Raw genomic sequence first — 27,211 nt, forward strand, 5'->3', positions numbered from 1 at the left:
GCGAAATATGAAAAGGGATCTAGGATGAAAATAGTTTATTTAGACAAATTAGACAATGGTTTTTTTGATAAATTTATATGAGGATACGATGACTGACTGGTGAAATTTAAAAATAATGAAGAGAAATGTTTTTTTTATTGATATTTTATTTAAATTGTCGGTAAGTTTTAATAATTTTGTCGAGGATAAAAAGTAATTTGTGGACATGGGGTCAGTTTGTTATTTTTAATTTACTTTTATTTATTACAGAAACTGTTGAGTGAATAAGCAATTTTTAATAATGTTATTTTTCGCACGTGGATGGAGATTCGGCGGACGTTGCTGCCGTGATATTCTCGAGTTTAATAATTTTCAAAGAAAGTTTAACATTAACCTCAACGATAGTCGAATATTGGGGCTTAATCATTTTTGTACAAAACTAAACATATCTGTGACGGATAAAAATGTTAAAAAATATATTAAATCAATTACTAAAGCTTATAAATATAAATCTAAAGATGATGAATTGTTGACGTCGATTGTTAGTACCAGAGAGATCGTTACTATGTTGGACAATAGGCTACACATTGAAGAAAATATTAAGAGCCTTGAAGAACTTGGTAATATATATTTTTTTATAGTATATTTGATAGCTAATTAATTTAATTGTTAATTTACAGGACAGAGTGATGAAGAAATGAAAAAATTAGGGCAAGAAGAGTACGCAGATTATCAAGAAACTTTGAATCAACTAGACGAAGAATTAATTGAAGCGATAGCTGGTCATATTGGCAGAGATAATTGTCGTGATATAATATTTGAAATAACAGCTGGTGTAGGTGGTCAAGAAGCAATGCTATTTGCTGTTGATTTAATGAATATGTATCAAGGATACTTTGATTATCTCGGTTTCACTCAACAGCTATTGGACATTGACAAAGAAACAGGAATCGGTGGTATGAGACACGCAAGTATTTTAGTATCCGGTGATGGTGCTTACGAACTGTTGAGACACGAAGGTGGTGTCCATCGAGTCCAAAGAATCCCGGCGACCGAAAAAGCTGGCAGGATGCATACATCAACAGTCACGGTGGCTGTGTTACCGCAACCGACAGATCTAGAAGTTAATTTATTGGACAAAGATTTAAAAATAGAAACCAAGCGTTCAAGTGGTGCTGGTGGTCAGAGTGTCAATAAAACCGAGTCTGCTGTGAGAATTGTTCATTTACCCACAGGTATCGCTGTCGAAGCACAATCTCAACGTACGCAGATACAAAATAAACAAATAGCATTACTTAAATTACGTACGAAAATTTATGACATGCAACTGAATGAGCAAAAATCAACTAGGGATACAATGCGTAAAAAACAACGTGGTATGAGCCAGAGAAATGAAAAAATACGTACATACAACTTTAGTCAGGATCGTATTACGGATCATCGAATAAGTAACGGTACAATGCACAATTTAAAAGGTTTCATGGAAGGCGGCGAAGGTTTGGAAACTCTACAAAAAATGTTACAGAGAAATTTTCAGTTAAAAGTTCTACAAGAAGCTATTGAGAAGTGTAAATAGTTGATAATTATTTTAGCTGTACATAAGGTAAATTTTTAATTAATAAATAATAGATTATAATTTAAAATTAATACTTTATTATTATTAATTTAATAATATTTAATAAATAATTAAATTATTTTTAAAATTAATTTACAACCAGATCAAATTATTTATTTTTAAAAACATACAACAAGATTATCGTTTAACCGCGTGCCGCATATAATTTTAAATAGAAGGCACACAATCTTACATACCGTCTTAAATATTATGATACATTAATTTACAAAATTAATATTATTTAATATTTATTTATAATTATTATTGAGTGTTAGTTATCTCAAATTGATAAATTTACAAAGCGAGATTATAAACGTAAGTAATTATGTAATTTATTTTTAAAGTCATATTATTATAAAATCCTATCTATTGATTTGAGAATGCAGTATCCGATGAACTCGTGATGAGATATTAATTTAGGTGATACATGTATACATTAATTAATTAATTAATTAATTAAGAAACTTACGGAATTTTATTTGAATTCTGTACAATCGTTTTTTTTTTAATTGAATATCCATTAAATGGTCCATTTAAATTTTTAGTGTTGATAAAGATTCGTTTCGTCATCATTATTAATATTTTTTTTTTTTATAAGTACACTAAAGTACTTTGATTAACAAAATCACCGGGTTTAAATCCGATATAGTTTAAATTTGTTGATTATCATTTAATACTATTATTTTTCTTATTACTATTATTATTAATAATAATATACTCTCGTAAGAAAATTAACAGTTAAATTCACAAAATTACTTCTTCTTTTTTTTTTTTACATAAAACGTGCAACAATTTTTTAATTTTATACTATAGAATACTTATAATTTACGCTGTACATCATAAATTTATTTTAACCGTGACGTTAATTTTTTTGTTAATTTTTATCCCTTTTATTTAAAAAGCATTCGGATCTAAATTTAGCGGCTATTTTTTGCGATTGACGCAATAAATACAAGTTCAATAAAATGCAATTTTATCATATCAAAAATTACTAATTTGACATCGGCTCTGAACCGTTTATGGAGAATTATAAATTTAATTTGTTATATATATATACTTATACTATATTATAATAATAAATAAAAATGTTTAATTACGTATTAGTCTTGTGATGGTAAATACCGAAATAATTAATATTAAAAGAAGACCCGCGTTGGGTCCTATCGTCGATGCAAGACCACACCGATCTTTTATCTCGCTTTCCCGCGGATGATTTCTGATGCAAGACGACGGTCTCCGTCGTTTCAGATTTGTAAAACCTTTTTGGCAAGCCAGTGTGGTGTTGAAGTAAATAATTTCAGCAGGTTCCACATCAATGTATGGCTCTGCTGTATTTGGACAATTTAAATCAACAACTATTAATAACATATTGCTAAAATCAACCGGTTGGACGACGTACGGCCGACTGCATTCTTTACTTGTATCTAAATCAACATCATAAACTTTTGTCGAACTATTTTTTAATAAATAGAGATAAACTTCTTGGTCACAAGCCTGTGGTTTAGTTCTATTTATAATTACACGGTCGTATGCTTTCTCCCCTTTTTCTTCAGAGGTCCGGTCGTCATTATCTTCGTAATCATTGTGTCCATTGTCTTCTTCATTATCATAATCAAATGTATGTCCATACGCGTAATCTAATTGCCAGAATCCTACTTTAGCCCATGTCCATACTAATTGAGCTAAAAGCCAACTAGCAGCTTTCTGTATATTTTTAAATGGCTAAAAAATATCAATATTATTACTGCAGTTATTTAACTGACGAATATAAATAATTATTATTATTAATTAAGTAAAATAAATGCTTACCGTAAAAATTAAACTACCGGAATTAGGGTGGTGAATATTTTTAAAACAGACCCCTTGGTAATCAAATATTCTAATTTTACTAAAAATACCTTCATCGACTAAACTATTCATCACAGGACCTCTAACTTGACCGAAAAATTTACCAGCGTCTGACTCTTGTTTCGCAGCGATAATATATCCATTATTATCAATTAGATAACAAGCTAGACTGCTGTCATTGCAATTACGAGGGCAATTGATTGCTTTATCGCAGGTAGACGTGATATTGTGGAAAAGTTTTTGAAGAGCTGTATGCTGAAATTGAAACCCAACTACTGCTGCCGGTGCCTTAGCATTTCCTTCACCTAGTAAAAAAAATAACACATTACATACCAAGGGAGAAAAGTAGGGCATTTCAACTCGCGTGTTTAATTGTCTACCCTCCGAGTTGTAAATACGATTTTCCACCAGATCTGCATCTGAAAGTTTAAACTTCTGCCTCTGTGGGAAGAATGGCGCATGTGCTAATTTTTATCATTTGTTTTTTCATAAAAGAACGACTTTCTTCCCTCTAAACAGGGTGGGAATTCAAACCTTCGGTGCAGATATGGTGAAAAAATAATAGCTGCGATAATTACCTATAAAAATAGCTCGACTAGCAGTAACAAGTGTTGTATTATCAGCTCCTTCATCATCAAGTGGAACTGAGAATACAAAGCTATCTGGTTGAACGTAATACTGCTCAACAGCACGTTTATACCAAATTTCATCAATAGCCCGTGGATATAATCTACTGAAATGATCTTCCGCTGGTATTGATTCTTGTAAATCATCTAACGGAAAATCTTGCCACCTTGTCAACCCACTGTGTGTTGCCATAAATGCAAGTGTAAACCCAAAACGTTGTTGGAATTCTTTCCTACAAAAAATATAATGTCAGTTTATACTCAAATAAATTTTATTTTTTGTTAATTATTAATATTAACAACTGTAATTTTTTTTCAATCAACGTAATAAATAATAAGCTGTCGTGTACTGTCAAATGAGTTTTCTTAAATTAAGTAAATTACAATAAATTATTTAGTTGATCCATGTATTAATTACACAAGAGTAATTAGCTTCATTTATTTGTCATATAGTCGTATTATATTTATCGATTCCTGGTTACTGAGCCTGTAAAAACACTTGAAACCTATCTGTGGTAGACCCTCTTTACGAAAAAATACTTTACGGAGAACATAGAATGGGTTAGGTCGGTGTTAAATAATATACTTCAGATAATTGAAGATTATTCGATTAGGAAATGATGGAAGTAAAATTATGATAGTGGATAAAAGAAATTTTTAAGGAATTATGAGTATTTGGATAAAGATGTATACACTGTAAAAAAAATCGGGAGTAAATTCGAATTCATTTAGTCGGAATTCAGATTTCCGGAGTTAAAAAAAAATCACTCCGTATACGGAGTTTTTTTTCAGCGGAGTGATTTCGGAGTGATCTAGATTTTATTTAAATCCGTACTTACTCCGAACCGAAATTTTAAAATTAAAATAAACTCTTCTTCGGAGTAAATTTCACTCGAAGGAAATTAAATAAATAAACACTCATCCACTCCGGATTTAATCCGCTTTCACTCCGAAAATTTTTTACAGTGTAATTATAATAAGGATAAATAATTATTTAACAATGATCAATGATAAAGATAAATTATCTACTAAAAAACACAAGGTGCGATGTGAAGGCGTTACCTGGGCAGGAGGTTCATCAGCCTAGCTAAAGGTCTGCATGGCGTTAAAGTTGTAAATATTAGTAAAGTGCAATCTAGTGTATTAATGACTATTCGTTATTTACAAATAAAAAGTGTGTTACTCATAATAATATTTTATTAAAATATTATTTAACGTATCCACGTCATTATCAAATAATAAATTTAATGACGAGTGTTTGATGGGACTCCGAACTGTCCTTTACTCATTATTTCCACATTAAGTGTATTTTCTTTTTTTTTTATCACTATTTTTAATTAATTATTATTATTATCATTATTCTAATAAAATCTAGTCGCTTTAAAAAAAAAAAATGAATACACAAACGCGGGTGCTTGCAAATAATTATCATAATTCTTACCCCTTTTCTTCGCGAGTCTGGTTGATGTTTGCAAACCATTCGGTTACCTTAGCATCGTGAACCAGACTTTGTAAAAGTACTCTGTCACAGTAGTATGAATTTTTATCTGAAGTATTTGGATTCGCTAATAAAATAAATTTATATATAATTAATTAATTAATTAATTGATTGATTGATTGATTGATCAAGTAATTGTATGATGAGATATTTAAAAATTAAAAGCCTTACAATGTGACCCTGAACTAGCCGAACCAGAGACAGAATATTCCGGTGGTTGAGACGGCAGCTTTCTGTCGCTCCAAAACCAACCCGGCTGACGGGTCCGTGTCAAAAAATGCACAAGTAATTGTTCAGATGAATTATATTTATCTTTATGTGCATCTTCATAATGATATCTATAACCAATATAATTAAAATATTTAGTAATCCGTTACTCAATGAAAAATTAATTAAACTTTATAAACTCACTTGCAATAAATCCAATCTGGATGTACCCGCCAGTTGCTGTCAGCAAAATAATCTGTCGCATTTTGTCCTAAAAGTAGATTTATTATTTAATCACATTGTTATTCTATGTAATTACTCTACTTTATAGTAAATAACTGAAGCTAAAGTAATTAAATTAATACCATTAACGTGAGCGCGATGTATTTCCTCAGTGGCATGAACACGATAACTGCCATGACCGTGTTCTGGCAAAGAAACCACTAGTGTAAAGGGCGTATTATCAATAGCAGTGTAATCATATTTTCTTTTTACTCTACCAACTCGTTTCTAAAAATAACAAAACATCATTTAACTATCATATCATCTTTCTCTTATATCTACTCTTGCATCTATACTAGTTATCAAGTAGCAATAATCAATAAAATATTAATGATATTCAAATTACCATATCGTCATAGTGATACTTCGTATGGAGTACTACACTACCATTTAACTGATCGATAACTTCGTCTCGGAACTTAAACATCAATCAATCAATTTATTTATTAATTAAACTCTTTTCAGTTTTTTCTTTTGTCAGTTGATAAATTAAATCTAAATGCTTACGGTTAATATTCCCTCGTCAAATTCACGTGGACCTTTATTCGAATCCATTAACTCAACTTCGGCCATATCGACAGCATTGTATGATGGTTTCAGTATACCTTGAAACTTTAATTAGAATTTTCTCATTAATATATGTATATATATTTTTCATGATACCAGCATCAGACTTAAAGTTTCAGTGTCTCTACAGGCAGTCGAAAGAAGTCAATTTCAGTCAATGCCTCGAATTAATATCAGCAAACGCGGCAATTGTGAATGCTCAGTCAGTGGGCAGAAACAAACTTGTTTCGTCCCGAGGGAACAAACAAATAAAGTCTCTGCCCGCTGACTGAAGGTTTTCGCAATTTAAACTCTGATACTTGTCATTTGTTTGATAGTAACTTTAGACCAATAATTTTATTTACGTAAATAACAGTTCTGACTGTGATTAAGTTTTATAAAAATTACTGTGAATAATAAATAGTACTTATAGTTCTGCTTAATTATAAATTGCAAATGACAATTTACGCTTTCGCTAATGCAGGTAATCATGAAAAATCTAGTGTGTAACTCAGGATGAAACATGATTTCCGACTGCGGGTGATCTCAGCCAACTTTACCCTGGTCTGAAATCGTTTTGTTTCGTCCCTTGTTACACAATACACTATTTTTTTAACCCGCATTATTTAACTTGTTTGTAATAAAAAGATAATTACCACTGGTCTGAGATCAGGGTGAATGAGAACGTAACCATTGTTAGTTACGATAAAAGCAAATCCATTAACGCCCAACTAAAATTAAAAATAAATAATTAAAATTTTAAAATACATAAAATAAAAGACCGTATTACTGTCACTATAAGAAATATATTGAACATTATAACTTATTTATTGTATTGAATATAAATAATAGATAAATTTTTTGAACTTTTTTTTTTGATGTTTCTATTACTTGAATAGATCGATTTTACTTATAATAAATAAAATTTTATAAAAAATATATTGCATTTTAGATGATTACTCGTGTACCAATTACTGACATGCTATATAATCTCAAAGAAATTTCCAGTTTCGGAGACGTAATGAAATTTAATTTTTTTCTCGCAAAATCTTTTGTATTATTAACTAAAAGTTTGTGTTTCCTGGAATTCTACAGATTATATAAAAAGGTTAGTAACTTTAAAAGAATTTCTGAAGGAAATTTAAGTAAATAACAATAAAATAAAGTGTTCATAAGTGGTACCTTGTCAGAGATGGTACTGTGACTAGTCGCCTGAGGATAAAATTACCCTCGCAAAATAACCTTGTAGCAAAATAACCGCAGACGAAATAACCATAATATTAAAAAAATAAATATTTCAAAAAAGGCACAATAAGATTTTAATACTATAATTATTTGAATTCAATAAATATAAATTTTTTATAGTTTTTTTTTTTTTTTAATTTAGTTCAAGATCTCAGATTAGTGAATGGATTATTTTTCTAGTTATTATTGTATATATTTTTTTTTCTGCAGTTATTTTTTACGGAATAGCGAAAAAATTGAGTCTTTTAATTATAAAAAATTAAATTAAAAATTACCATATGTGGCATCATGAGTTTCTGTATTTCTTGTATCGGCACATCCGTCCCAGCGACTCCAAGCAAATCAGCAATTCTAGTCTGTAAATATAATAAATAATTAAATAAATAAAATCAATAGTTTAATTATAAATTAAACTGTTAAATTACATATTATATTAATTTAAGCAAATCTACTTAATTAAATATCAATAAATAACTATTATTACGATAAATCTAAGACTGATTCTATTTAAAAATTAACTAAATATAATACGTTTAATATTAATTAATAATAAATACTAAAAATAACTTGATTTACTTAATAATTAACTACTAATTATATCAACTTTTAAAGTCATTAGCACACGCTATCCTATTTATTAATATGTATGTTAAATATTTTAATTATTCTAATAATTCTAATTATCAATCAGTTATTAAAATTTATTTTTTATTTACGAGTAATGTGATTTATTGGTTGCGTTATTCATTATTATATATATATCTCTCAAAATCAATCATGTCGAGCTTTTAATTAATTAAATAAATTAATATATATATATAACATATTTTACGAGGCTTTATCATATTCGCTCTTCATATCAATCCAATAGTATCCAGGCAGGACCTTCTACACGTTGACAATGGGTATCACTAGCTTTGTAATCCTAAACCTACCTAATTACAAAATAACTAATTTTAAAGTTTATTTAAATAAAAATAAAAAAACAAAAAAATTAATAAAAAGATAGCAGAAAGACGAGCGTAGACCTATAAAATAATTAATGCAAGTAGCCGACGATCCATGATTCTTTTTATAAATATTATTTTTTTGTTATAATAAAATAAATTTAATTAATAATTTACCGTTACTGTAAATTACATCAGATATTTATTAAAAATTACGGGAATAATTATAGGCTCGTCGGTTACACGTAATTTCTATAAAAATAATAAAATAAAAAATTCAAGATTCTCAAATTGACAGGGAACGTCTATGCATATTCAATAAAAATAAAAAAAAAACTTTTTTTTATTATTTTTTGCTGCCAACCTCTCTTGTCTGAGGGATCCAGTAGGCTTCCTTTATCAGCACTAGCTCGGTGATATTCTGTGGACAAATATCGACTTACATACAAACAAAATATTCTTCAAATTATCTTATCTATATCCTCATTCTTATATTTTGAATTATTAATTATTAATTATAACTAACTATGTGATTTTATTTGAAATCTTTACAAAAATCATTCATATTCATATTCATTTATTCGTCACTCCATACTTGACCTCATAGTACTCTCGCATAATTTAGTAAAAAAAAAATAGATAATCCCAGTAATACAGTTAAAAAATCTCACCGCGTTTTCCCGTCGATCGTACACAGGCATACTGACAGATGTCATTAATTGATACTCCTGTAAATCAGGATCATTATGACTGTGATGTTGTTTTTTAGGTTTATGAACAAATCGACGATCCTTCTGATCTTTAGAGTTGAATAATTTTCTATCTCTACGATAAGCCAGAAATAATTCTTTCTGTTTTTCGCATTCTATTTGCTCCCAAAGCCAGTCTGTCATTTTGGGATCTGTTATATCTGCATATACTGGTGTCCATATTGTTGGATGATCGGTTTTTCCTAGTACTAAAGGTCTTGCCATTACCGGTACATAATTTAATACCTAATAAATAAATAAATATATTAAATAAATTGCTGTTATCAAATCATAAAAATAATAATAATTATTATTATATATTATACCTGTTCTCTGACTTCAGCATAAGTCGATAAATGTACATAGTAACCCCGATTAGCACATGCCATCCACTTAACTTCTCTAACATCAGTAACTTCTCTCCCTATTAGATAAGTGAAAACTCTGACAGGCATATCAGTTTTGTCTGGTTCATCAGTATTGTTCCAATTCCACTCTTGAAATATTTCCTTGAAATTATATGGTACTCCATCGGTGATAAGCATTATCGCTTGATTACATGCAGCACCTTCTTTATTCAAACGAAAACGCTCGAGTAATCTGAACGATTGGTTTAATACCAGTGAAAAATTAGCAATTCTATCAGTTTTAATAGTAGATATTGCCTCTTTTAATTCACGAACATTTGCCAAGTTTGCTTGTACAAGAGTATCATTAAAACAGGGAACTACCTCATGAGTTTCATTGGTAAATAATATTATGTTAACAAAATCATTGTTTCCAAGTGTATCCAGGATATTGTTCACGACATGTCGTGCTATTTCTTTACGCATTCCGGTCATGCTGCCCGACACATCAACCAGAATCAATATATCTTTCGGACTTGTCGCAGCTTCAATATACCAACCACGTGTTCTACAATCAAACAGATCGACTGGCTTTGGATTCCACGTTGTCGCTGGATATTGTCGCATAAAACCCGTAGCACTACCAAAGTATTGCCACGACAATGATGGATCATGTTCATAATTATTTATAAACGTTTGGTCTAATTCCTCAGACCACTTTATCGCCTTAATGACATCTGGTGCACGATCATAAACATTTGTCGGTACATGTACCGCTGATTTACTGACATTCACTTCACCACCAAAGTGCCGACTGAAGTCAAACTCAATATTATTATTTTTTGCGTTTACATACTGAAATTCTTGACCAGGCATCTCGTCTTTTGATGACAGTGCTGATGTTTCTGCTATGTCCATTATCCTCTGAAAATTTGTAATTATATTTAGTAATTATCAGTATAGTTAATTAAACAAATTTAAGTAGTACATGAAATATATTTACTTTGATAGCTGATATTTTTGATTCCATCATTTCTTTAATATCTTTGGCAATCTCATGGACAAGAGCACTGCCATCATGTGCTTTAACGTCAGCCTGCTTGTAGCTCTCTTCGAATTTTTGAACATTCGTCACGTATTTTCCCAGCTGTGAAAGCTCGAAGCCAAGTTTGTGCGCCCATGTCTTTACTCTATTGTAAAAATAAAACGCAGTATTTTATTAATAAATGATTTTTTTCCCCTCCGGGCGGAAAGCGTCAACATTCATCCCGTTGTGCAAAACGAAGTTGACGTTTTCCGCCTCCGTAAAGGAGAAAAATAGTAAACATATCTTGAGCAGTAAATAAGAAAGCCTCAAAAAACATGTTTGGTAACCTTGGCTTCGTCTCGGCCAACAATTATATGTGATCTGCGACATTTCTTACTTTACTGCCCTAGGTGTGTAATATACTATAAAAAATTAACATAATTAAATTTAAAACAACATAAAGTTGTGACAATTTTAAAAAATGAATTGTCAGTGTGATGTAAACTTTGATCTTCTTTACATTAAGGATTTCACTGATCACGTGTCATGTAATCTCTCATAATCTTCGGGTATCAGCTGAACCACAATGACAACAAATCTTACAACCACTCAATTATTTAAAATAATTTAAATTACAACGACGTCAGATGTGGACAATTACGTTCTTTTAACGCAGACTAAAAAGTGTACATCGTAACTTACGTGGCGAAAGAGACGATGTCGGTTTCTCCTGGAGTTGAAAATGTAATTAGAACAAATAAAATGGGCAGTAAGCATTCCTTCATCCCTCTGCTGATAACCACTTGAATTATTATTATTTTTTAGTCACTGATAATTTAGTTTATTACAATACTTATCACAATGACAAAAAACTAATAAAATAATAATAATAATAATAAATTTAATGATGAAAAAATAACACTGGAATATATTAAATATGACTTGTTTTAACTTAACAGTGATATGACAGAATGAAGAGCACGGTGTGGTCTCTCCCCAACTCCATTATCGATCACGGGGTCGGTTTTCCCGAGCTTGCGCGCGTTACGATATGCACTGGGGGATGCCCAATGTATGTTGTTTTAATTTTCTTTACTGAAGTGCACAGCTGATACAACAAATGTTACGCTCCGCGCAGATGACTGGGTAGTCATCAGCTCGAAGAGCTTAAGCTTAATCATTAATATTAACATAATTGACAGAGGGGATTCCAAGTTACAAAAAAAAAAACTGAAAAAATGACGTTTAAAGTTGTTTGAATTATTTTTACCACTCTTGAGGAGGGCTTACAAAATAATTTTAAGAGTGACTAAAATAAATAGTAATAATATATTAATATGAATTGAATTATGCAGTCTTGTTCCTCGTCCACATTGGTCTATTTCATCTTCCTCGGGATGCTCGGTAAAACATTTCTCAAGACGTCTACGTGGTAAATCGTTTAGTTTTTTCTTGTGACATGGCGCTGGCTCAGTGTCATTCGTATATTCACTAGGGTCTATTTGAACGGGTAATACTTCTAAGCGCTCATAACACGTGGGAAACAGCGTGTCGACGACTACGAGAAGAAGATTTGTATTAGGTACCTGCAATATTTCAAGTTTTTGTTTAGTTTTACAAAATAATGGCCCTGAAGTTAGCAGACGAATAACAATTTTCCAATTTGTTTTCAACTAATTAATTACAAAAAAAAAAAAAATTTTAAAAACGTTTGACTCTGTGGGAAAACCCCAAAACCTCGCTGTTTTCGAGTTTAGAGAGCTATCTAGATTTTTTATGAAATTTCTAAAGAATTTCTTAGACGGCGATCCTGATCAAAATTAAGGCGTCCATGAAATATTTGGAGACCTCGGGGGTATCAGGCAATTTTCAATTTTAATAGCGGGAAGTTGAAAAAAAAAATAAAAATATGCACGTACATAAAATTAAAACAACTATAGATGTAATTAATTGAAATATTTTTTTTTTTTATAATTTATCATTTTGAAAAAAATCCAAAATCATTAGATGTCGGCTAAATTCAGTATCATAATAAATAATGTAATTAAAAAAAAAAAACAAAATAAAATACTGACTAATTGAGCGAAAAACGGGCGTGAACATTGTTCTGATGAATTAGTTATTTGATTCACAGCCATCGTTTGATTCATAATATACAAAGTTCTCTTTAAATCACATGCATATGTTATTTCTACTTCATGCGGCGGTTTAGGTTTCTCTGGTAAATCTTCATCTGAATGTACCCTCGCAAATGTCTCCGGTATATTTACAAATTGCGACATTATCCAGAGTGTACGTACAAATAACCAGGTAATGAGATTGAAGATATTGCGCAGAGGATTAGTCAAAAAACTAGCTGCACCTTCGAGTCCCTGAATATAAATAATTATTAATTTTAAATTAAAAATATTAATTATATTTTTATAATTGATGGACGCACAATTTCTTTGCATAAACCTTGATAGTCATAAACATCAACGGCCTCAAAAAAGCCCTGGACAACCATTGATTTCATAACAGCGCCCTCGACGGCGCCCAAAAACTGACCAGTGTCATTGTGCGCCTCTGATACAACAACGAAACCGTTTTGATCGATTAAATAGCAGTCTATCCAAACGTGTGAGCAATCCATATCGGGATTGCTTGTCACCGAAGTTATATTTATAAATCTTTGATAGAATGCCGTCATGGGCATTTGAAAGCCAACTACAGCTGCTGATGCATTTTTGCCACCGTCACGAGGAAATATTGCCATTGAAGCTGTTACTGTAGCATCTGGCCCCGCATTCCAAGGCACTGAACAAAATTAATAATTAACGGGATTAAAAAAAAAAAAATTTTATTAATTTAAAAGATTTACCTGTCAGTAAAATACTATTTGGATTAATTTGATGTTGAAAAATAGCTCCCTTGTACCAGGGCTCATTGACAGCACGTCTGTGAAGATCACCAAACTCTAACGGACCTTTTGTCTCTTCCAAATAATCCGACTCGATGTACTGCCATCTAGTTAACCCACTCTGGGTCGCGACATACCTCAGATACACTTTATAAAGTTCCGCAAGACGTTTAGAATACTCGTCTTTGTAACTAAAATCTCCACCGTAACTTTGATTAGTTGCTTTTGCATCAAATACTAACAGCTGTACGAGTTCTTCATTGCAATAATAATCATCGTCTTCCAAGACTTGTCTACCGCAGTCTGGTTCTTCTTCTTCTTCCATACTGATGTCATAAGCCGTATACTGATCGGACCACTTCCAACCGGGTTGCTCAAGCCGCCAGAGAAAGTATCGCAATTCTGCTTCGGAATTCGGGAACTCGTGGCCTTCTAAATAGTGATATCGACAGTAAACCCACCCTGGATGTACTCGCCAACGATCGCTTCCAAAGAAATCAGAGATATTGATACCTGCTTGGCGATTTTTTTCAATCTCACTAGTCACCTAATTTACAATAATTAATTTTTAAAATGATTTATCATTTTTTGGATCATATAATTCAAACTCATTACCTTTATCCAAGTCTTTCCATAATTAGGAATCGCAACAGCAATTCCAAATGGTGTACCAGGTAGTGGTGCGTAATAATAATCCCGTTTTTCCAACATAACTCTTCTACTGTCATCATAATGAAACTTGACGGGGACATCTTTCATGCTACCATACTGATGATCCACTAGAGCTTGTCGTAATTTAAGTACTTCCGGTCCTGGATCCCTAAAAATCCATGAAACAAAACATTGTCACATTTTAAAAAATTTAAAAACAAATAATAATCAATAGTACAATTAATTTACCTAGGCTTCCGTCCGTCATCTAGTATCTCAACTTCCGACAAATCAATGCTATTGTAATTGAGCTTGAGTCTTCCTTCGCTAACTGGACGTAAATCAGGATGTAGTATTACGTATCCATTATTTGAGACAATAAACGCGTAGCCATTAACGCCAAGTTTAAATGGTAAAGTTAACTTTTGTATTGACTCTATTGGAACATCAGTACCGACAACACCCAGTAGATTTGCTTGTTTCGTTGCATTATTCCTATTTCCTTTGCGGTCAAACACCGGAATACTTACTGACGTAAGAAGACGGTACTCTTGCCATAAAGTACTATTGAAAACTCCAGCATCCAGACGTGGATCTTCACCTTTCGCGCGCTGTGAAATTTTAACAATAGTTATTATGCTAATAATAAGTGTTAACTGAATTACCAATTACAATCTATAGACAATCTCAATTGTATTTATTTTAAGATGTAACTCTGTGTGCTTTGGTAATTAAGAGGTACCGCTAGTGTGAAATTTTCAAAAAATCATTTTTTTTGCATATTTCGATAGTCTGTACCTTCAAAAATAACAATAAAATTTCAAGTGCATGTCTCGAATAGTTTTTTTGAGTTACAGCCATCTGAAGAGCAGCCGCTTATAGGTTTTCGAAAATACATTTTCCAAAATTGCTGCAGTTATAACTCGAAGACAAATCATCCGATCGATTTGCAGCTTTTTTTATAAATATTTCTACGTACCATGAACCTCCAGTTTTACGATTGAATCAAAAATGTAATTTTGGCAGGCCAAAAATCATCAAATTTTCACGCGAAGTTTGAAATTTTTTTCTTAGCCCGAAGGTTCGGGGAATACCTTCTAGTTTAATAAACTTTTTGGTTTTTTTGATTCCGGCACTGTGAAGGTCGCTTTCACTGCAGCAGTGGGGAGATTTTTTTTGTCGAGCGTTGGGAGATTGTAAACAACTCGCTGAATTTTGAATTTTTGGTCTAAAAATTTGCTCTTATATTCATTATATATCCACAAATATGTCCTTAAAACATTAAAACATTCCGTGCGGTAGTTTTCTTTAAAAAAATTTCCAAAATTACCATTTTTTCAGGTGGTCGCACTAGTGGTCCCTCTTAATGTAAGGAAAAAAATAATTAAAAAAAAAATTTATCGTTAGAAAGGATTTGAACTAGTCTAACGGTAAATTAATAAACTAAGGAGCTGTGATAACTAGTTATATATGTAAACCATCAAGCGTGTGTGGACCTAAAAGGATTAAGTGTAAAAAATACACTTGGACAAACACATTGTTGGGGGTAATTAATTAAAACCTGCTTGATGTAGATGGCATCTTCATTTATTCTCACGCCCAGACGTTTGCCTTCGAGGTACTTCTCCAGTCGTGACTTTTGCTCCGGGTGGTTCATCACTTGCCACAGCCACGAGGCAAGCGCTGGATTCTAATAGGATTCATTTATTTATTTTTCTTATAAAATAAAATAATTAAATAGTTAACTTCACTAAAAAATAAACTACTAGTTACTTAATTATATTTTAACACCTCGTGTTAAAAAAATTATCATTAAGAAATTAAACTTTTGATTATCATTTATAAAATAGCTTGTTATCGTGTAATTCAAAACCCTTATGCGGTGGTCTGTCGTCATTCATATAACGATTACTTTATTATCTATTATTTATTTTTTTCTTTTTATTTGACACGCGCGGTACACGCAAGACTAAATTCTACGAATAATTTTGTTAAAATAATTATCCTAATTTATAAGTATTTATTAATTTTTTTTTTTTTTTTATTTATTAATATTATTAAATTATTTGAATCGCTTGCTGAGTTATGGTAATAAGTATTTTAAAACTCATTGTCATATAAAGACATCAGCACATTTTATAAATTCTTACCGAAACATCGGTGTAAGCATGAGTCCACACAACTGGATGATGGTAGCCTTGAAGTACTAAAGGCCGTGCAACAACTGGGATGTATTTTACTACTTGTTCTTGTGCTTCCTCTTGAGTATGAACGTGTGTGTAATACCCGCGGTTTTCACATGCCATAAGTTGGATTTCTCGTACTTTTGTGACTTCTTTACCTAGCAAATATGTAAAAACACGTACTGGTATGCGCGTACCATTATCATATCTATTCCAAGCGTCAAAAACCTATTTAAAGTTTTAGAAAAAAAAATACCTTATTATTTAAGATAATTTTCAGACAATCTCACACTTTTTTAAAATATTCAATTACTTTGAACTGTCATAGACGTATTAGAATTTAATTAACTGATTAAAAAAAAGTTAAAGCATTAATTCAGCATTTCGCTAAGGTGTAGATTTAAAAAAAATTACTTAGTTAATATCACTTAGAAGTTAAACAAAATTTTTTAAATAAATGGCGGTAAAATCTTTATGTCAATATTATAATTCGAAACGTCAAATTTGGTGGGCTAAAATTTAGTTGCCAAATTTCGTTTAACTTCTAATTGATAACAATTGCAGTGTTGCTGCTTCTAATACCGCTAACTCACAATTTTTTACAGTAAGGAAATTTTTTTCAAATCGATATCATGGCGAAATTGTCCTTTTTTAGATTAATGTTTTAATTTTTTTTTTTTTTTTGGTAATTAATTGATAAAATTTTAATGCGGATATGACAACTGAAAGTAATTCAATATTTTTTAAAAGTGGGAGGAGGGGGCACTGTCTGAGAATGCCCTTAATGATCAATAATTAATATAAAAATAAATGAACGTGACTCATGACCATGACATTAAGAAATGTCGCGTGATCGAGCATGTCAGACAGTAATAGAGATATAATTAAAATAATAAGAATTATTATCATTATTAATAATAGTGACCTCGGATATATTTGAAGCAACACCATCAGTAACAAGCATTATAAGCTGATTACAAGGTGTCTCTGGACCGCATCCTCTCGTTTCGCGATAAGTTTTTAAAATTTCAAATGCCTGAGTAAATGCTTGTGTTAAATTAGCATTCTCCAGTGGATCTAATTCTTCCATATATTCTCTAAATGTATTCAAATTTTCTGGGGTTGCTTGAATAAGTTTGTCTTCAAAACAAGGTACTACATAATCAGTAACATTTGTGTAGTGTAGAATCGTGACGAAGTCATTATTAGAAAGCGTATCCAGAATAGAGTTGACAACAGCTTTAGCTGCGATGATAATAATAATTAATAATTTATAATTGGTTGATTATTAAGTTATAGAGTATGACATAGCAGAAAATTATTACCAATAGTATAACCCATGCCAGTCATGCTGCCACTGGAGTCAACTAGTATAACCATGTCCTTGCTGCAAGTTGCTGCTTCAATGTACCAGCTCCGAATGCGACAGTCGTAAAGATCTGGAGCGTTGGTATTGTCATTTATAGAGGTTCTCCACTGCATTGCTGGATACTGACGAAGTATTCCTGTCATTGACCCAAAATATTGCCAAGATAGAGCAGGATCTGACCTATAGTTTTGACGGAACACCTCATTTAGAGCTTCTGACCATTTTATCGCGTCTTTTACTGATGGCAACAGATCGTAAACATTCGTTGGGATATGAACTGATGAATAATTTGTGTTCACTGGGATATTATAGAAGTGAGAGTCTGGATTCAATTCTATTTCTCTGTAAGCCAATAGATTGATAATTTATAGTATTGATGATGGCAGTTAATTGATTGGTTAATTAATTAAATAAAAAGTACCTATAGACACTGGCATTTTTTCTCATATTTGAAGGAATCACCGGAGGATCTTTATCCATAACAGGACTATATTTACCAGACACATATGAAATATTATGACTAGCAGCTGTTGAATTCCATTCTTCAGCAGCATCTTCAGCTACCTTGAGAATACATCTTACTGCATCCATTTTACGTCTTAACATACGTCCTACGCTCTCACTTATTATGTCAATAAGTTCTTCTCCGGATTTATCCTCAACACGTGCATTCATAAGTTTGTATTTCTGTAAATATACATTAAATATAAATAGTATATAGCAACCATGATAATAGTATTAATCTACGTGCCAGTGTGTAAATGTCAAGCAAATATTTTTATATATTTTTTGTATTTTATGTTTAATATAAAAAATGATTGATGGTCTTGATATTTTTTTACGTATGATAATTTCACGGTCTTTTGATTTTCATGGACAATTTTGATTATCATTAAAACTGCTGTTACTTTTTTACGATGACTATATTATTGGGTTTTTTTTATTTGAAATTCCACCAGGAAATATTGATAATAATAATTTTACATGACTAAAGTTGACTTATTTTATTGTTATTATTTTAGTAAGTAGATATATGTATAATTAAAAAATATATGACGCACGAGTTTAAGTTCGTCAGGACGTGCAACCGCATTTGCTAGTTCCCATAATTCAGAACCAAGATTTTCCGCCCAGCGATCGACTCTATAATAATTAAATTTATTTATTTATTGATTTATTTAATAATAAGTAATATGTAAATGAAATATTTACTCACATTTGTGCATTGCGTGCGAGACAGACACCGGCTATAATTAGTAAAAAAAAATATCTCACCAGATACATAATAATTAAATTTTGTAAATTTATTAATCATCAATAACTTGTCTATTAATTGATAAATTAACTGATTAGTTGAATAGAATGATTATTATTTTTGATCGACAATGTAGCATTGCCATTGCTTTTTGAATACCAGTAACACATTAGCTACAGCCATTCGTATTCGTTCTGATTATTTTTGGTGCACGGGACCCGATGAGATGTAGAGAGCTGGAGTATACGTAGTCTACTCACTCTCTCAGTGGATATATTTATAAAATCCTAGTTCACGTGTTCAGCTTACACACACAGCTCTCATGATTGTTGTATTTTTCTTGAATGTATTATTTTCGATCATCTTAACTGACATATTTTTAAAATATTTTTCTTAGCTTCCGGATTAAAAAATCAAATATACCAAATTCTACGCGATCCTAAAGTTATAAGACAATTAACAATTTTTTGATTTTTTTTTTCAACGAATCAATTATAAGAAAAAACAAAACTAAGAAAATGCACATGTAGAAACTCAAAAAAGCTATAGGTGCAATTTTTTAAAAATATTTTTTTTTACAATTTATCTTTTTGAAAAAAATTCAAAAAATAATAGACGTCGGCTAACTTCAAGCATAAGAAAATTCAAAAACAATTAACAATTTTTGAATTTTCTTTTCAACAAATCAATGAAAAAAAAAAAACTAAAAATATGCACGCATAGAAAATTGACAAAACCATATGTGCAATTTTTTCAAATATTTTTTTTTTATAATTTATCATTTTTAAAAAACTCCAAAAATTATTAAACGTCGGCTAACTTCCATATCATAATTTTCCTCCCTATTTATTAATCCCGACATTTTTTAAAATTTCAAATCTAAAAAAAAATATAATTGAATTAATTAATTATCTGTTTCAAGCCGAAATTTTTTTTCTATTTATAATTGTAATCATATGAAAATTAATTTAATTACTACAATAATAACCAAACAAACATAATAAATTATATCATACAGTAATTGATGAAATAATAATTGAACTTCATAAAATAATTTATGAGCTGAATTATATTTATTAATCATTAGTAATATTGTGTAATAGTATTATTCAATAAAAAGGCGGCAATTAACATTTCTATAACAATATTTATTTGTATTGATAAAAATACTTGATATTTAGAAAAAAAACGTAAAAATAAAGGAAACAAATTGCCGGCAACTCGTTATCAGCTAAAGGTAGTCCTTGACTGTAAAAGTAACTTAAACACATGCATACTATTTAGAAATTGCATTGTTAAGTAATAATAACAATAACAAAAAAGGCAATAAATAAAAAAATAGAAATGACAATGAAGCGTTTAGTGTACTTGCACATGGTGAGATGGAACGTATATTAAGTAATTACAGTGAATCAACATGTATACTTAGAAAAGTCCGACGACCTATTGAGAGAAATCAATCAAATCAAATTGACAAGGTCCTTAATGTCAATGGTCCCACGTTGCTAAATGGGGGTAATATAATATCAATTATTGTTATCATTATTATGATTGTTATCATTATTGATTTTTAGTATATATTCTATTAGTATACATACCATATATACATATATATAGATATATATTATGGTATACCTACTAAATACAGGAGGAAGGGTATAGGCCTTTATATTACATACTTATAGGGGCTTCAGGCTTAAATCGGTAGTAGTCATGGAGAGTCAGTCGGCGCAGCAACAAATCCCACCTGGGATCCATATCGATACGTCTGAGTTTAGTTCCGTACAATTATGTATTAATCCAACTGAAAAAAAAGAGGATAATTATTGTTTATCATCTTCATTTTGTGGTGCGTGATTTATTATTATTATTACTATTATTATTATCTCATAATTTATTGCATGAAAAGAAAAAAAAATTTCTTACGTACTTATATTTTATTAGGCAAAAAAAGTTATTGCTCAAGCGTATCGTTATTTGTTTGCTGCCAATTATTATAATGTTGATTTAATAATTTTTTTAATTTACTACCGGTAAATTAAAAAAAAACAATTCATGTGAAATTTTGCGGGGAAAAAAACGCTGACGTTGGATAGTTTATCGTATGACAATTTTTTTATTTCAAATAATAAGAGAGTTTGGATAAAAAATATTTTAATGTTTTATTAAATTTTTATAATTTAAATATTAGTTTTTTTTTTTTTTTTCAATTTTGAAAATTATTCATTTTTTTTCTTTTAGAATATATACTGTTTCTAATAGTTTTTTAGATTAAGATAATCGTTAAGATAAGAGGATAATGAGTTAAAGATCTCATTACATTTACTTAATTATATGTAATTTAAGTAATTAATAATAGCTATTTTAAAAGTAAATATTTGAATTTACACAGGCATGAAAAAAAAATTATAAATATTAATTTAAAAATTCCGCTGGATTTTAATAAACAAAACTTTTATTTTTCAAATATATTTATTATTTTAAATTATCAAATCAATGTTTATTATTGCGCGTAATACTTATTTTTTATTTTTAAATAAATATGGAATAAAATTTCAATGACAGAAGAAATAAATTTATAAATATTTTTTGTTTTTATTGTAATATCACTAAGTGATTATTATTATTAAAAATATGTAAATATTTTTTTTTTATTTTAGTCATAAAGTGCGTTAGAGATCAAATGTACAAATATATGATGAGAGAGTGGGGGAACCGTTTGAAATGTGCGAAAAATAGGGGAATTTATTACTTATAAAAGGTTGTACCGTTTAATTAGAGTAAATAACTTAATAATCAGTCAATAGGCTCCGACATTACAGGTCAGTAATAACGAAAAGTAAATAACAAGATAAGTTTACGAATTTCGAAATTTTAATTGATAAATAAAACTAAATATTTGTTTATTTTGGTACAGTTGTATTGTAAAAAGATAATAGGGAAATTAAATTAATAAAAATTCAATAGTTAAGTGAAGAAGAAGAGAAAGAAGTAATAAATATATGATAGAGATAAGGTTGAGTATAATGAAAACGTAAATTATAAAATTGACTAAATAGATGATCGGCAAGTAAATAAATTGAATGGAAAAATTCTATATAACTGTGAATATGAATTACCTGCGTTCACGCGACCAAATGTTAATAATAATAAAGACAAGATTGTCACGAATTAACGTTAAATTAGTATAGATTGATTGACCGGATGACCACGACCTCTCATACATAAATATATATATATATTTGTCGCGCGTCGTGTGAACCTCAGAGCCGCAAACCATCATTATTAATTACTTCTTACCGTCTTTCTATTTCTATATTCTTTGATCATATTAAATTATCTATTTCTATAAATTTATTACTACAATTAAAATAATATTAATATTAATAAAATAATTAGCAACAATATAATTTTTAAATTGGAGCTTATTAATTTCGGAGTATTTACTATTTTTAAATTTGAGTACTTCTTTTTTTTACCGCCTTCAGCTAATTTTTATCGTCACCTGAGAATAAAAAATGAGTTATTATTTTTTGTTTAATGAATTTGAATTTTCTGTTGTAATAATATGCTCATTTTATTTTGTTTTCGAAAGAATTTTATTTTTTCATGATAACGAAAATTTTAACGGTACATAATGATACACCTAAATAAATAAGTGACTGAATTTCTGGAGAAACGTTAATAGTAGAGACGTATAGATATTTCTCTTTAAAAACCTGGAAAGATTATTTTATGAAGTTATTTTATGGAAAAATGTGAAAATTCTTGGGACGCTATTTACGATAGATAACTAGATAGATAGATAAAGTGTGTGGTCTGATGTTCAATTAATTTAATTCTTTAATGAGTTTTATAATGATGTGTCACGCCATATTTTACAATCGAAATTGAATACAGTGAAGGAAAAAAGATAAAGACTGAGCCTTGAAAATATTTAAACCATAGAAATAGCAGTTAGAACTGTAAAAATTCAAGTGTTAACTGTACTCATACTTAATTTGTTCCAACGAATTTCAAACATGTGTTCAAATGTCAAAATGTCTTGAATTAAATCCTGGGGATTCATGACTATTTCAAATAGCAATTTTAAAATAATTTCTGTCTCCAGACTCATGACAGTAATTACGATAATTATTTTGAGCAGTAGAAATACAATAAATAATTTGTTTTTCAAAATAAATTTTTTTGACGTTTAGAATCGGAAAATTTTTGATGCTTTGATTATTTCTTTAAAAATCCATTAACTTTATGATTTATAATTTTTTTACGATTTGAAAGATAGTTCAAAATAATCGTAATAACTTGACCTGACATTTAATTAATTATTAATACATAAAATTTACTTCTGTGCAAAAAAAATTCTTACGTATGAAATATGACCTTCTCCTGACAATTTGAATAATTTACATGTTTAGAAACATAATCTCTTGATTTTATAAAATAAAATTATCTTACAAAAAGTATTTTTTATTATATAATTCAAAGTTTGTAAATGATACTGAAGTTAGCCGACGTCTAATAATTTTTTTAATTTATTCAAAACGATAAATTAAAAAAAAAAAAATGGACTTTAAAATTATTCATTTTTTTTTAACATTTTAAAATATTTATAAATTACTAAGATAAATTCGCATTATATTGAATCATTATCCCAGTATAATTATCGCAGATCATTAATTTTTTTTTAAATAAAAAAACATTTAGCCTCATAAAATATTTATAAAATCTTTTATCAGCAATAAATTTACAACTTATCTAAAAAACAACATTCACTTATCATTTAAAAATTACGCGGGTTTTTTTAAAACTAAACAAACAAATAATAACTACAATAATTTACTTATTTTATTCAATAAATAATAATATTTATAATTGTTTATAAATATTTGCCGCGTAATCATTGACGAATTGATACAGTACTAAAAAAGTCAACGAGATGTCACTAGTGTCAACAAATTCTCCAATCAGCTGTTCAGGTGTTGAGTTTAAAAAAATTACCTAAAATCTGGAGATGTATCATCAAAATACATCAGAGTGTTGTATTAAAAATGTATCAGACTACATAAATTTCAAAAATATGTAAATAAATATAAATATATAAACACAAATATAGTGACGATAATCACTCTAGTATAATTCAAAATGTTGAAATTATCCTCAAAAGAATTATGGTTACTATTAATCCAACTGTGTACTCGTAAGTTTTCAATTTACACTTAATCTCCACTTTTTTTTCCAGTAACTAACAAAAAAAAAACAACAATTGCAATCGTAATTGATAAGCTCAAATTAATCTGATTTGTACGAAATCCACTTACGTCACTTTCTATTTCAATGAATAATTTCTTATCAGATAACAACGTTTATTAAATTTATCTCATGTTGACAGTAAATTAGTACGACAGCAGTCAGTTAATAAAAATAAATAAATTGACTAGTTGGTATTCATTTTTCAGGACGTCGAGCGATGGTGAACAAACTCTGGTGCCGGAAAATAAGTCGAGCATGGCTAGAAACAAAATCACCACCACCACATCCAAAATTGCTAACAGAATCAAGATTTAAAGCACACGCATCCTGGTGGTATGTCTGCTATCGTTGGTTGATGAGTCTTGCCTGGATATCGATTGTCATTTGTTCAATATGGGAAATAGGAAGTCAAGATCCGTCAGCAAGCAAATATGGGAGCCGTAAATGGGGCGCTTATTTAACAAACTGGCATTTAACATTTGGAGTTGTGCAAACAATTGTTGGTGCGGTACTCGTTACAAGACGTTGGGTACACCAGAGGTATCCTGACTTCAATCCTTACAATATTAAATTCGGGATGTTGGAGAAAATTTACTGGTTCCTATTTACCGTGTCATCGGCACTGGCTATTGGTGTTACAGTAGCATACTGGGTTGCGATCCATGATCCAAAAATTCACTACGTAGACAGTGTTAATTTAATGCAACACGCTCTCAACAGCGTACTTGTTGTTATAGATTTATTTATCTGCGCAATACCAATACGGCTGCGTTGTTTTTGGTGGACTGTTGTTGTTATTATTATTTATTTATTATTTTCTATTATTTATTATGCTGCTGGTGGCGTTGATAGGAAGGGCTATCATTATATTTACAAAATTCTTGATTGGAAGAAACCTGGTATCACATTATTGGTATCATTGGGAGGAATCGTATTTATAATTGTAGTTCACTGCCTACTTACTGGTCTAACTTGTTGTCTAGACCGATTCAAGTCGCAGAGTGATAAAAGTATTCATGAGCCATCCTTGTCATTAGATAGTAATGAACAGAGGACTAAAGTTAGAGATGTTGAAATTGTTTGAAATTATTTTCATGATACTAGCATCGGAACTTAAAGTTTCAGTGTCTCTACAGGCAGTCGAAAGAAGTCAATTTCAGTCCAATGCCGCGAATGAATATCAGCAAACGTGTAAATTGTTATTGCCTTCAGTCAGCGGACAGAAACAAACTTGTTTTGTCCCTTGGGAACAAACAATGTTTCTTCGCACTGACTGAAGGCTTTAGCAGTTTAAAATCTAATACTTGTCATTTGTTTAATAGTAATTATAAACTATTTTAGTATATTAAACACCAAGGAAGGAAAGTAGGACATTCCAACCCTTGTGTGTAATTGCCTACTCAAGCCGAAGGCAAGGGTGTCAAACACGCGGATTGGGCCGTCCTACTTTCCTCTATGGCTTGTATACAATTTTTGACCAGATTTGTACCTGAAAGTTTGAATTCCTACCCTGTTTAGCGGAACAAAAGTCGTTCTTTTCTTTTATGAGAAAATAAATGACAAAATTAGCGCATGCGTCATTTTTTCTACAAACAGCGGCAAAAACTTAAACTTTCGATGCAGGTCTGGTGAAAAATCGTATACAAATTATGGAGGATAGGACGTCCCAATCCACGTGGTTGCCATTACTGCGTGAATGTCCAACTTTCCTCCTTTGGTGTATAATATACTATTACGTAAATGACAGTTCTGACTTTGTGATTGAGTTTTATAAAAATTATTGTGAATAATAAATAGTACTTATAGTTTCTGCTTAATTATAAATTGCAAATGACAATTTACGCTTACGCTAATAGTCGATCACACTATTGGTCTAAAATTAACTTGTTTCTGACTGGCTGCTGACACTGAAACTTTAAGTTCCAATGCAGGTAATCATGAAAAATCTAGTGTGTAACTCAGGATGAAACACGATGTCAAACTGCGGGTGATTTTAGCAAATCGTTTTGTTTCAATCCTTGTCACACATTATACTATTGTTAAATAAATAGCTAATTTTTTTTTTAACAATAATATGCTCATTTATAGTAATAGATATTAATTTTAATTAATAACTATCATCGGCATCGTATTTGGTGTAGTAATCATTGTATGATATGTGGTATCAATTGATTGTTTTTATATATCAATTATGCGCACGTGGATCTCATAATTTTCATCATCATTTATAATCCATCTATTAATTGTAATTATTATAACTATTAAAAAACGTTAATTATTCTTAGTATTTTTAAATAAATAATTCCAAATATATATTATTCCAAAGAAAGTATTACTATCTGCTATGTAGATTATAATTAGTAAAAAAAATGTCATTCCATTAATTTTTTAATTAGATAGATAATCATAATTAATTGTAATTTTTTCTAAATAAATGAACACTCAGTAGAAGTGATTACTTCTAAATTGTGTTAGGATGATTGGGTAAAATTTAAATAATTTTTGTAATCATTAATCTTATTACTGTTTATTATAAAAAGCGACGACTTATTTTTTATGAGGAAAAAAAAAATTTTGACAATTTAATGGATAGATGCATTTGAATGTATAGATAATAATTAAATTAAGTAAATAATTAAAGTAACACTTTTATGAAAAAATATAAAACAATTTGTTTTTTTATTT

At 29.9% G+C, this 27,211-nt stretch overlaps 4 protein-coding genes across 10 annotated transcripts; 2 read left to right on the top strand and 2 right to left on the bottom strand.

Annotated features, from left to right (window-relative positions):
* Positions 1–3: 3 nt before the first annotated feature.
* Positions 4–24,822, top strand: LOC103573138 (peptide chain release factor 1-like, mitochondrial). 2 transcript variants are annotated; one of them, XM_014443884.2, is made up of 4 exons: positions 4–160; positions 250–599; positions 660–1,582; positions 24,733–24,822. In XM_014443884.2, the coding sequence occupies exons 2-3, from the start codon at positions 281–283 to the stop codon at positions 1,553–1,555; spliced, it is 1,215 nt and encodes a 404-aa protein (XP_014299370.1). In that variant the 5' UTR covers positions 4–160; positions 250–280; the 3' UTR covers positions 1,556–1,582; positions 24,733–24,822. The 2 variants fall into 2 exon arrangements, with proteins under 2 accessions (XP_014299370.1, XP_014299371.1); XM_014443885.2 differs by lacking the exon at positions 24,733–24,822 and adding an exon at positions 7,554–7,573.
* LOC103573139 (voltage-dependent calcium channel subunit alpha-2/delta-3) lies at positions 2,402–11,934 on the bottom strand. Of its 3 annotated transcripts, XM_053741599.1 has the most exons (17): positions 11,874–11,934; positions 11,619–11,788; positions 10,893–11,079; positions 9,869–10,813; positions 9,465–9,788; positions 8,122–8,202; positions 7,258–7,332; positions 6,563–6,667; positions 6,402–6,473; positions 6,139–6,283; positions 5,978–6,044; positions 5,738–5,904; positions 5,510–5,633; positions 5,131–5,163; positions 4,021–4,301; positions 3,404–3,747; positions 2,402–3,316 (listed from the first exon to the last, which is right to left on the bottom strand). In XM_053741599.1, the coding sequence occupies exons 2-17, from the start codon at positions 11,699–11,701 to the stop codon at positions 2,684–2,686; spliced, it is 3,666 nt and encodes a 1,221-aa protein (XP_053597574.1). In that variant the 5' UTR covers positions 11,702–11,788; positions 11,874–11,934; the 3' UTR covers positions 2,402–2,683. The 3 variants fall into 3 exon arrangements, with proteins under 3 accessions (XP_053597574.1, XP_008550287.1, XP_008550288.1); XM_008552065.3 differs by having other exon boundaries at positions 11,619–11,894; XM_008552066.3 differs by lacking the exon at positions 5,131–5,163 and having other exon boundaries at positions 11,619–11,894.
* On the bottom strand, positions 12,054–21,035 carry LOC103573314 (voltage-dependent calcium channel subunit alpha-2/delta-3). Of its 3 annotated transcripts, XM_014443882.2 has the most exons (13): positions 20,717–20,774; positions 19,235–19,712; positions 19,080–19,161; positions 18,440–18,705; positions 17,975–18,360; positions 17,575–17,894; positions 16,617–16,877; positions 14,716–15,077; positions 14,431–14,635; positions 13,777–14,362; positions 13,357–13,712; positions 12,992–13,288; positions 12,054–12,502 (listed from the first exon to the last, which is right to left on the bottom strand). In XM_014443882.2, the coding sequence occupies exons 2-13, from the start codon at positions 19,300–19,302 to the stop codon at positions 12,203–12,205; spliced, it is 3,489 nt and encodes a 1,162-aa protein (XP_014299368.1). In that variant the 5' UTR covers positions 19,303–19,712; positions 20,717–20,774; the 3' UTR covers positions 12,054–12,202. The 3 variants fall into 3 exon arrangements, with proteins under 3 accessions (XP_014299368.1, XP_053597575.1, XP_014299369.1); XM_053741600.1 differs by lacking the exon at positions 19,080–19,161 and having other exon boundaries at positions 19,294–19,712; XM_014443883.2 differs by lacking the exons at positions 19,080–19,161; positions 19,235–19,712; positions 20,717–20,774 and adding an exon at positions 20,953–21,035.
* LOC128667237 (protein rolling stone-like) lies at positions 20,953–27,108 on the top strand. 2 transcript variants are annotated; one of them, XM_008552067.3, is made up of 2 exons: positions 20,953–21,122; positions 24,733–27,108. In XM_008552067.3, the coding sequence occupies exons 1-2, from the start codon at positions 20,987–20,989 to the stop codon at positions 25,608–25,610; spliced, it is 1,014 nt and encodes a 337-aa protein (XP_008550289.1). In that variant the 5' UTR covers positions 20,953–20,986; the 3' UTR covers positions 25,611–27,108. The 2 variants fall into 2 exon arrangements, with proteins under 2 accessions (XP_008550289.1, XP_053597577.1); XM_053741602.1 differs by lacking the exon at positions 20,953–21,122 and adding an exon at positions 24,229–24,473.
* The last annotated feature ends 103 nt before the right edge of the window (positions 27,109–27,211 follow it).

Source organism: Microplitis demolitor, chromosome 8 (assembly GCF_026212275.2).
Source record: "Microplitis demolitor isolate Queensland-Clemson2020A chromosome 8, iyMicDemo2.1a, whole genome shotgun sequence".
Taxonomy (NCBI): Eukaryota; Metazoa; Arthropoda; class Insecta; order Hymenoptera; family Braconidae; genus Microplitis; species Microplitis demolitor.